Below are 11,629 nucleotides of genomic sequence, written 5' to 3'. Positions count from 1 at the left end.
ACATCAACTACTGGAACAACCCACGCTGCTTTAAGACCACAGTAACACACTGCAGTTCCCATAGTGTGCCGAGTTAAGTTGTATCAATATAAATATAAATCTGTAATGGACTGCTAGACATGTCCACTACGCTATCTGCTATATTATACCTCTATATGTTGTATCTTTATATTAAATGAGAAAATAATCTTGTGTGTGTGTGTTTGCGTGCGTCAGTGAGTCTGTGTGTCAAATGAAGACATCTGATAAGAGTGGAAGAAAAACATTTCCTGATACTGATGGTATCAGATTGCAAGTAGATGATTGGTCAGAATTCAAACCTGTGACGTGGTTTCTCCAGCTGAAATAGCGGAGCTGAATCCTGAGAGCAGAAGCAGTGAGAGCTGTCAGAGAGGAACCATGGACACCATCGCTGAACCGGACCCTGGACTCTCTGAGGAACCTGAGGACACGTCTTTGGACCAGAGGGAGACCAGGAAGAGAAGATTTGGTAGGTGCCCTCTTTAGAGGATTCAAAATAACTAATCCAGTAAACAATATGTTTTCATCTGCATGCATTTTAGATTCACGTTTAGCAAACGTTTTAATTCAGAGTGACCGACCTGATGAACCAGCGACCGTAGAGACAGATTTATTCTCCTAAATAACGACATGTGTGTGTTCTAGACAAAACCCTTTTTTTTTGTTACTTTACTTGACTTGTGATTACGCCCGTGAGTTACGGACTACTGATAGGCATCTCAAGTAGTTCTGTGTTTCATGATATATGTTCGTTATATACGTGGAACAGAGTGCAGAGTAACTTTAGGGAGCCGAACACAAGTTTAGTTTTTTCATTACTTATTATGAATGGTAGTGCAACGTGACATTAGAGTGACAATGGTTTATTTCATCAACAATTTTGTGTTTTAATAATGGCTACTCATTTAACTGAAGTGATATCAGGTGTACTTATGAATTTAACACAATTATATCAAGTTTGTCATTAATATGAACATATCTCAAACTATCCCACAATACATATCCTCATATTTTCTGTGTGTGCCGTTGTGAAAGACCCTGGTGACACGCAGGCCACATGTGTGTACGTATGTATTTCTGTGTGTATTACTCTATAACTATGTGTGTGTATATATGAATAATGAGGGAATAATAACGTATACGTATGTATGCTAGAGACCAGTACTTGTTGTGCTTAAGTGTGTTCTAAACTCAACACAAGAGCCACAGTACCAGTCATCACTTACTGAGCTGTTCTCATTAGAGGTCTTCAGGTGTTTCTTAAAGACGGGGAAGGATTCTGCAGACCGTAGGGAGACTGTCTGGACTGTGAATGATGGCCACGCAGTATGAATATATGTATGAACATACTCTGTGTGTCTGTGTGTGTGCGCTTGAGTGCATCAGTGAGTCTGTGTGTCAAATAAAGACATCAGATAATTGTTGAAGAAAAACGTTTCGCAACACGTAATTGAGAATTAAAACACGTCATGTGGTTTTTCCAGCTGATGGAGCAAAGATGGAGGCTAAGTTCAGAAGCAGTGGAAGCCATGAGAGAGTAACCATGGTCACCATCTCTGAACCGGACCCTGGACTCTCTGAGGAACCTGAGGACACGTCTTTTGACCGGAGGGAGACCAGGAAGAGAAGATTTGGTAGTTGCCCTTTTTAGAGGATTCAAAACAACTAATCCAGTAAATAATATGTTTTCATCTGCATGCATTTTAGATTTACGTTTAGCAAACGTTCTACTTCAGAGTGACCGACCTGATGAACCAGCGACCGTAGAGACAGATTTATTCTCCTAAATAACGTTCATGATATATGTTCGTTATATACGTGGAACAGAGTGCAGAGTAACTTTAGGGAGCCAAACACAAGTTTAGTTTTTTCATTACTTATTATGAATGGTAGTGCAACGTGACATTAGAGTGACAATGGTTTATTTCATCAATTGTGTGTTTTAATAATGGCTACTCATTTAACTGAAGTGATATCAGGTGTACTGTCTGGACTGTGAATGATGGCCACGCAGTGTGAATATATATATGAACATACTCTGTGTGTCCGTGTGTGTGCGCTTGAGTGCATCAGTGAGTCTGTGTGTCAAATGAAGAAAAACATTTCGCAACATGTAATTGAGAATTAAAACATGTGATGTGTTTTTTCCAGCTGATGGAGCAAAGATGGAGGCTAGGTTCAGAAGCAGTGGAAGCCATCAGAGAGTAACCATGGTCACCATCTCTGAACTGGACCCTGGACCCTCTGAGGAACCTGAGGAACCCGAGGACACGTCTTTGGACCGGGAGGAGACCAGGAAGAGAAGATTTGGTAGGTGCCCCTTTTTAGAGAATTTAAAATAAATAATCCAGTCCAAATAAATGATCCAAAATAATATCTGTTTTCCTCCACATACATTTAAAGGTCCCATGGCATGAAATTTTCACTTTATGAGGTTTTCTAACATTAATATGAGTTCCCCTAGCCTCCCCAGTAGCTAAAAATTGCGTTAGGTGTAAAACGAGCACTAGGTATCTTGCTCCGCCTTTGAAAAAATGAAAGCTCAAACGCGCTGATTTGGGATCTGGCCCCATATGTCTTCATATGGGGCCAGGTTACCTCCCCTTTCTCTGCTTGGCCCGCACAGAGAATTTGGCCCGCCAATGAGACAACTGAGCTAGGACCGTGCGAGCGCCACATGTGTGTGTGTGTGTGTGTGTGAATACACACACTGTAACGCAAGTGTTCATTGTTATTTGGATAACCGTTCTGCTGTTGGTGTTATTGGCGCCTAACACGCAACACAATAACGCAAGCTTGCATAAAGCTCCCATTTGGTGAGGCTAGACTGCGTCGGGTTCTCTGAGGTCTCTGGTATTTCCACAACGAGATTCGTAGTGGGGGTTATCTCGGCCATGGTTGAGAAGGAATTGGGGGCCGCGACATGGAGGAGAAAGGGATTGTTGCCCAGGATTGTCCACCGGAGCCCCGCTGCCCGCTGAACGCTGCCCGTTGCCGGCGGGCAGCGGGGCTCCGGCGGGAGACAACCCCGGGCAACAATGGCGGGCAACAATCCCTTTCTCCTCCATTTCGCGGTTCAGTCTGTACTTAATATTGACGTGAAAGTGGAAGAACCAGAGGCGTCTGAGAACCCGACGCAGTCGTCCGGAGGCGCAAACAGCTTTCGACCATGATAATATATATTATATTATATAGATATCTACAGTATATATAATATGATATTAATTACATATAGAGCTCCAGGACTCCCGCCGGAGCACCCGGAGTGTTCATTGTTCCACTGTAAACACTAGCGCATGGTACCGTGGCCACAAGCTGCTCAGGGCCACACCCCCACCCTCCACCTTGACCCGACTCTAAAAACGGCACATTTGTGGAGAGCTCATTGTGGGACTGGCTCGTAGTGGCTGTAATTCTGCACTAAGGCTGAATTTCTTGAACGTCTTCAAATACTAGAGGGGCCCACTAACACCTATATATAAGCATCCATAAAGTAGCATGCCATGGGATCTTTAAGATTTATGTTTCGAATTTTTTTTTAGCCAAAGTGACCGTGTTTGTGTGTGTGTGTGTGTGTGTGTCCTACTCCTGAACAGCTCTATGGTTGCACATCGCTGTCATTGTGAGCATCGGACTGCTGATTATTCTCCTCATCTCCCTGTGCTTCAGTGAGTCTGAATCATATCATCCTGATATATAATCGTACTACTATATATTAGCAGGCCTGTTGGACAAGTTACTCCGGCACACTTGGTCAACGCCAGTGTTGGGAACGTTACTTTAAAAAAGTAATTAGTTATAGTTACTCAGTACTTGTTCCAAAAAGAGCTAACTGAGTTAGTAACTTAATTACTTTATAATAAAAGTCACTAGTTACCAGGGAAAATAACTATTAAAACTGTAACTGTACAAAAAAAAGCATTTAACGTTCAGTAACTATAACGACGTTGTAACGACGGAAACAGTAATTAGTTAGATTACCCCGTTACTGAAAAAATTAAAGTTACCTAACGCCGTTCTTTTAAACAGCGTTATTACAAACATTGGTCAACGTGCATGTGCCAAGCAGCCTGCAGTTCACACACACACACACACACACACACATACACACGCCCATACACACACTGCACACAGGCGGACGCAGACGTTGCAAGACAACGGCAAGATGGAGACCACAGCCCCGCCGTCGACACATTCTCCCAGCTGAGACCTTATGTCTATTGTAGACTACACCTTTTTATTCTACTTCGTTTAAGAATGCTTGATTCTGATTGGCTGGGAGGGGGGGATTAACCCGGCAGGTTGCCCGCTGACTTGTCGGTTGTACTTGCTGCTGACTGAGCAAAGCGTCATCAATTAGTAGATCAATACATCGCTTATATATTTTTTCTATCACAGAAATATCAAACATGAGGTCCATTGTTTAAAAAAGTTTCTAAAATGTGTCGGAAATCTATCGGAGGGTCAGTCGATACATAGTTTCGCAAGCAAGACACAATGTAGCAACTACGTTATTAAACTAGTGATCAGATGCAGCCTTGTGTGGTTGCTATAGAAACTAATTAGCTACAGCTGAGCTAACGTTATTCACCATAGTTCTAAAGGGGACTACTTTTTGAGGGAGATGAACTCAGAGTATACATTTATTAAGCATGCAATATGAATAAGAAAAAGCATCATTATTAAAGTATTTGAATTGTTTTATTATGTTGGCAAGCAAGAAGTAGAATAAACGGGATATTCACCTCAAGGCAGGGCAAGAAACAGTTTGATAGGCTCGTGGAAGGTTACTGCTTACCACGTCCACGAGCCTGGCATATCAAACTGTTTATTGCCCTGCCTCTCAGTGATTATCCCTTACTTGCTAAACTTTATTTATTTTAAAATATTGCTCGCCTCTTTGAGCATCCCGCTCAAAGAGCGATATCAATATCGCAAGACATTGACATCCCAAAAAAAGAAGTGAAGAGACAATTTCACACGTCGACAACGCAACGGCAGATTATTTTATCTTGTCAATAACACAGTATGGTGAATTATGTCTATACATCTTTTTATATGTATTTTTTTTAAATATATTTTTTAAATACACAACTTTCAGCTGTTTGTTATTATTATTTCCAACTAACCAATAGTAGTTGCCATGCATTTTTAAAATGTCAATGCACTTTGAGCTCTGAATAACAGTAAAAGATATTGAATAATTGATTTGCATGCATAGTATACTACACTTTCCATTGAACAATTACCCCTGTAACCCATGAATTGACTCATTTTATAATGTAATCAAATGCTCACACACTAGCTGCTTTCAGACACATGTGTAAGTCCTGATATTCTTCGGCTATTCTCCTGATATGCGGTATGTGTGAACAACATATCCTGACATTTGTACCCTGAAAATCTCCTGTATAATACTACCGCTGAGGTAGTATTTTCTCTGCAGGAAATGTAAATTACCTTATATGTGAATGAGGAGTAGAAAGTCTGTATTTCTCACACCACTTGAGTGGGCGTGTTGATGACGCTTCGGTCTGCATTTGCATGTCATTGAGTGGCCCCCTAAATGAAAATCAGCCTTTTGTTCATAGTCATTCGTGGTGAATGCTAAAAGATAGGACCTTTCATAACAATAAAAGTACACATCATACAATAAATTTCAATACATGAGTTCACGTGTGTATAGAAAATTATTATTGATAACAGTTAGACAATTATATGGTCCCGTCCTTCCACTCCCTGTTTTCTCACCCTGTTTAAACACAGAAATTAACTACATTTGTCCCAGTGTTTGTTATATGGGAAATTAAGCAATAAAATACACTCTCTTTTTCCGGTAACGCAGTCGTTCGCGATGCCCTTCTTCTTCGTCGTTTCTTCTATTTGTCTCTAACTCATGCTCCAATCTTTCATCGATCGATGCTTCGGATTTTGTGGATGCAATAATTTTTTTTTTAGCAATATTTAAGATGATCGTGATGAGTTCTGCCCATTCTACCTCCATTTTGTCTGTGGTCAAACCAAAACAAACTACAGTGACAGCGGCCGCACTTATCCCACCCCTTGCAAGCTCACCCCCCTAAACCCCCCTGTTGATTCTACTGATGTCTAAACAACATCGATGTCCGCAAATAAAGTATGAATCACCATCAAGTGTGAATCACCCTCAGGGTCAGAGGACATGAAAACGGCTAGAAAATGATTATGCTTGCTTCATAACATGAGGAGAAAATTATAATGGGTGCTTCATTACGTAATAGGTGAACCAAAATGTTATACGTTGTAATATTATAGGCAAAATGTAATTATGTGCTGTTGTTATGCGCTCAGAAATTTGTTACATTATCAACTGGGGTTTCCACATTATAGCTATGGGTTTAAGTGCAACTAGAGGGTGAGTATGCAGAAAAAAAATATGTATATAATAGCAACGATAATGATATTGATAATTATAGTTATTGATATTTTAATTAGTATTAATATTAATAATGATATCATGTTTTCTTTCAGGGGGGATGGACTTTGTGTTTGGTTGGCTGTGGGTCCTGTGACATTTAGAGACGATGTCGTTCTGTTTTAGAGCTCATTCCTTCTGTACTCCTCTGTCCTGTCCTAGACAAACCGTCACCTTGGAAGGAGGGGAGAGAGCGCTTACTGGATGAACTCGGTGAGGGTTTTATCCAAGTTATTAAATCAATCGCATTATTAACATTTTTTTCTTTTGTGATTTATGTTTGAACAGCATAGACGGAGCATAGACGGTGTTAAACTACCACCAAATAAAATAAATAAAAGATGTCCCCCTTCTGGCAGCACAGTGGTACTGCAGGTGTTGTTAGTCTCCTCCTCCAGCAGGGGGAGCAGTAGCAGTAGCTCCAGTAGAGGAGCAAGTCTTTGCTATGCGCTCCATTAGGCTTTACAATTCTAACTCACTTCCACAAAGATAGACCGTTTCTATTGTGGTCTACTAAGGTCAGGTTTCTTTTGTCGTCTATCAAGGTCATGCTTCTATTGTGGTTTGTTAAGGAAATGTTTCTATTGTGGTCTACTGAGGTCAGGTCTCAGGGTTGTGTGTCAGTAATGAAGACAGTAAGATAAGCAGTACTGTGTTTGATAAAGGTCCCATGGCATGAAAATTTCACTTTATGAGGTTTTCTAACATTAAGTTGAGTTCCCCTAACCTCCCTATGGTCCCCCAGTAGCTAAAAGTTGCATTAGGTTTAAACTGAGAAGTAGGTATCTTACTCCGTCTTTGAAAAAAGGATTGCTGAAACGCTTCGATTTGGCTTCCGGCCCCATATGTCGTCATATGGGGCCAGGTTACCTCCCCTTTCTCTGCTTGGCCCGCCCAGAGAATTTGGCCCGCCAATGAGACAATTGAGCTAGGACCGTGCGAGCGCCACATGCGTGTGTGTGAATACACACACTGTAACGCAAGTGTTTGTCTTTGTTATTTGGATAACCGTTCTGCTGTTGGTGTTATGGTGCATAACACACAACACAATAACGCAAGCTTGCATAAAGCTCCCATTTGGTGAAAAGACTAGACTGTGTCGGGTTGGTTGAGAAGGAATTGGGAACCGCGACACGGAGGAGTAAAGGATAGTTGCCCAGGATTGTCCGTCGGAGCCCTGCTGTAGTGGGCAGTGGGGCTGGGCGGGCAGCCCCGGGGGCGGGCAGCGGGGCTCCGGCGGGAGACAACCCCGGGCAACGGGCAGCGGGGCTCCGTTGCGGTTCCCAATTCCTTCTCAACCAACCCGACGCAGACAACTCTGGGCAACAATCGCGGGCAACAATCCCTTTCTCCTCCATTTCGCGGTTCAGTCTGTACTTAATATTGACGTGGAAGTGGAAGAACCAGAGGCGTCTGAAAACCCGACGTAGTCGTTTAAGATTCATAATATCATCCGGAGGCGCAAACAGCTTTTGCTTTTTGCTGAGCTCATTGTGGGACTGGCTCTCAGTGGCTGTAATTCTGCACCAAGGCTGAATTTCTTGAACGTCTTCAAGTACTGTATTAGGGGCCCACTAACACCTATATTAAAGCATCCATAAAATAGCATGCCATGGGATGCTATGTCCCATGGCTATGTCTTTAAGGATTTTCTTTTACATTCAACAGATGAATTCACACTTAAGGGCTGGATGTTATACGGTCAGAGTTTCTACCTCATGTCTACTACTAAGAAGAGCTGGAAGGCCAGTAGAGAAATCTGTCTGCAGAGAAACGCAGACCTGGTGGTTATCAACAGCAGAGAAGAAGAGGTGTGTGTGTGTGTGTGTGTGTGTGTGTGGTGTGTGTGTGTGTGTGTGTGTGTTTTGTGGCAACCCGGCTCGGGGAGTGAACCGAATTGGAGTGAACTCCAATCAGCACACAATTGTCTTAGGTGTTAAGCCACAAAGGCACCTTTAATCAAACATAAAGTATCATTCTTAAAAGAACAAAAAGATAATAGGGTGGACTCCACAGCCTGGTTCCACAGGGCGGCGGCGGCACCACCACAGCCACAACGGCTGGACTCTCCTTGCACCCAGGCCAAGACAGCCCTGAATGCACCTTGGAGCAGCAGGCTCTTTAAGGTCTGCTCTCCCCTGGCCCGCAGGTGCTCTGCATCACGTTGATTGTCAGAGCTGGGTTGCCACTGTGTGTGTGTGTGTGTGTGTGTGTGACATATTGTGAGTGATGGAGTGAGAGAGAGAGACATTGTGTGAGTGTGAGAAAGAGAGAGAGAGAGAGATTGCATGTGTGTGTTCAGCTGTGTTGTCGTGACAACAGATGCTGTTACCTTTGGAAACAGGAGTTTGTCAACAGATTGATAGGCCCTTCCTGGATTGGACTGAGCAATAGAGACACAAAGGGGACCATCAAGTGGGTGGATGGTACCCCCATGACCTCAAGGTAAGGCTGATGACTCTGTTCGGCAGCATCTCTTCTCTGAGAGTGACAGAGTGACCTCACCTCAACACTGGGCTCCACTGTCTCCTCCTCGTGGTTCTCAGTTGGAGACGCGCTAAACCAGGCGATGACAGCGGAGCAGAAGTCTGTGTCGTAGCAGGGGAGGGCGGCTGGTCCAAACAAGCGTGTGACAGACTGCACCACTGGATCTGTGAGAAGGCCGTGGACCTGGATCATCTGGAGGCTGAGCTGGACAAAGAGGGTCCGTAGACTTTGTTTGTGTTCATGAGTGGAGAACGGTTCCTCCTTTCTGTTCTCTGTGCCGTAGAGGGTCTTAAGGGTCGGCACAAAAATCAGCAGAGAGGCAAAAATGACGTGGTGATATTTTTATTTTTTATATCACCAGGCATAGGCAGTCTTCAATCCCAAAAATAAAGGAAAATGGCAAAAAGCAAAATACTAGAACAAATACAAGAAGTAAAGGCTAGGCTATAATTCAGCCAAACAAAAGTCCTTTGCAAATAATGGCAGACATCATACCATACGCAACTGATGGGTGAATCTCCTGAGTCGCCCTCTAGTGGACAGGTATTAGGACAGAGTGAAGGGAGTGTCTGATGGTGCATCTCTAGAAACGTTCACTCCTCTCCTCCTGGTTTCTTCAGGTTCAGTGATGCCCACGGAGGAGGAGGTGGCCCCCAGCATCACAAAGTTCCACTCCTCTACCCTGCGATTGCCCGTGGGCCAAACGGCCCGCTTCACCTGCGATGCCGGCGGCACGCCGGAGCCCACCGTCGAGTGGCTCCACAACGGCAGGCCCCTGGAGAGGGATGGCACAGACGACCAATCGGAGGCCTGGGTGGAGAGGGGGTTCCTCTTCATCAGCGGGGTGAGGTTTGGCGTGAACACGGTCTGCTGCATGGCGAGCAACAGCGCTGGCACGGCCAATCACACCGCTGAGCTGCTTGTCTTTGGTAAGATCTGGATCCAAGAAGAGATGCTTGTTGTTGATGTATTCATAACATTGTTGTTGATGTATTCATAACGTTGTTGTTTATGTATTCACAACATTGTTATTGATGTATTTATAACATTAATGTTGATATATTCATAACATTGTTGTTGAGGTGTGTGTATATTTATGTGTGTGTGTGTGTGTGTGTCTATATGTTTATATGTGTACTTTTTTTATAGTCACATCCCCACATCCCCTGCTTTACCCAAAATGTAGCGAACCCAAAACCGTGATATGAACCGAACCGTGAATTCTGTGAACCGTTCCCTAGTTTTAGTGGATGTCATGACGTGAAAGAGGTGTTTTTAAGTCCATTGATGTTGAGTTTCTACTGGAAGCAGACAACCAGCCATGTATGTTGTCTAATTTAACCTTGCCTCAAACCACAGACTTCGTCTTTAACCATAGAACTGACATACATGTACATACATACAGTATGCATATGTACACATACGTATACATATGTACACGTAAAAATACATAAACATACAAATACATATACATACTCATACATAGATCACATTCACGTCAATGCTAACTTCAGAGCTAACGCTAGCATCAACGCTAACTGCAGAGCTTATGGCAATGCTAACTGCAACGCTAATGCTAACGTCAATGCTAACTTCAGCACTAATGCTAACATCAGTGCTAACATCAACGCTAGCAAACGCTGGCTAACGCCAGTGCTAACGTCCATTATTGTAGTCCACTATTGTAGTCCATTGTTGTAGTCCATGAGGGAGAGAGAGCGACTAACAAAGACCACACTACCCTCCACCGCGTGACTTAAACCAGACTCCTCCAGAGTGCTGTGATGTCCACTGATTGCTCAACGAACAACAGCTGAGTCAGAAGGCTAGAACGAGACCAACTGAAAACGAATCCGGAATGAAACTAAAACTGTGATTCTGAAAAAAGTATAAATGATATTGAAATTCTGTTCAAATATTATTGAAGATACAAATGTGTAGATTTGTTTAATTGTTTGAACGATGGTAAACGGTAATGATGGTCATTTTGACCAAGTTATGATGTCTTAAGTGGTTGAAGAGGATGAAGCATCAATCAGCGTTTTTTGAATTTTTCCAATGGAAATGAATGGGGGAATTTTGGGCGAATAACCTGGAATATCTCAGGAATTATGAATAATATCATGTCTTGTTCTCCCGTCAGATGTCTGTGAACTCACACTGGACCCAAACACAGCCTACAGACGACTCTCTCTGTCTGAGGACAACAGAAAGGTGATGCGGGTCAGAGAGGACCAGTTGTATCCGGATCACCCAGAGAGATTTGACTACTGGCCCCAGGTGTTGTGTAGAGAGGCTCTGACTGGCTGCTGTTACTGGGAGGTAGAGTGGAAAGGAGATGTTTATATAGGAGTGACATACAGAGGAATCACAAGGAGTGGACGGGGTGATGACAGCCTGCTTGGAAGGAACAACAAGTCCTGGAGTCTTTTTTGTCATGATGGTGGTTACTCTGCCTGGTACAACGGTAGACCGACAGACATACGTCTCCCCCCCGCTGGCTCTACCAGAGTAGGAGTGTATCTGGACCGGCCTGCTGGCACTCTGTCCTTCTACAGAGTGTCCCGAGGTGTAGGAGGGTCCTCAGACACACTGACACACATCCACACCTTCAGGTCCACCTTCACCCAGGAGGACCTCCTCCCTGGGTTTAGGGTATGGAGTGGG

At 43.5% G+C, this 11,629-nt stretch overlaps 1 protein-coding gene across 1 annotated transcript; it reads left to right on the top strand.

Annotated features, from left to right (window-relative positions):
- Positions 1 to 345: 345 nt before the first annotated feature.
- LOC311371319 (uncharacterized protein) lies at positions 346 to 11,558 on the top strand (the record flags this gene model as incomplete). Its single annotated transcript, XM_084489468.1, is given in 10 exon segments — positions 346 to 490; positions 1,506 to 1,655; positions 3,618 to 3,689; positions 6,638 to 6,688; positions 8,144 to 8,286; positions 8,820 to 8,920; positions 9,022 to 9,179; positions 9,583 to 9,891; positions 11,106 to 11,536; positions 11,538 to 11,558. Coding segments are annotated over 10 exon segments (1,527 nt in total). The 5' UTR covers positions 346 to 399.
- Between the last annotated feature and the right edge of the window lie 71 nt (positions 11,559 to 11,629).

This window comes from Micromesistius poutassou (assembly GCF_964030765.1).
Source record: "Micromesistius poutassou genome assembly, contig: SCAFFOLD_5986, whole genome shotgun sequence".
NCBI lineage: Eukaryota > Metazoa > Chordata > Actinopteri > Gadiformes > Gadidae > Micromesistius > Micromesistius poutassou.
Note: the sequence above shows the minus strand (reverse complement) of the source record. Positions and strands in the feature narration are given on the sequence as shown.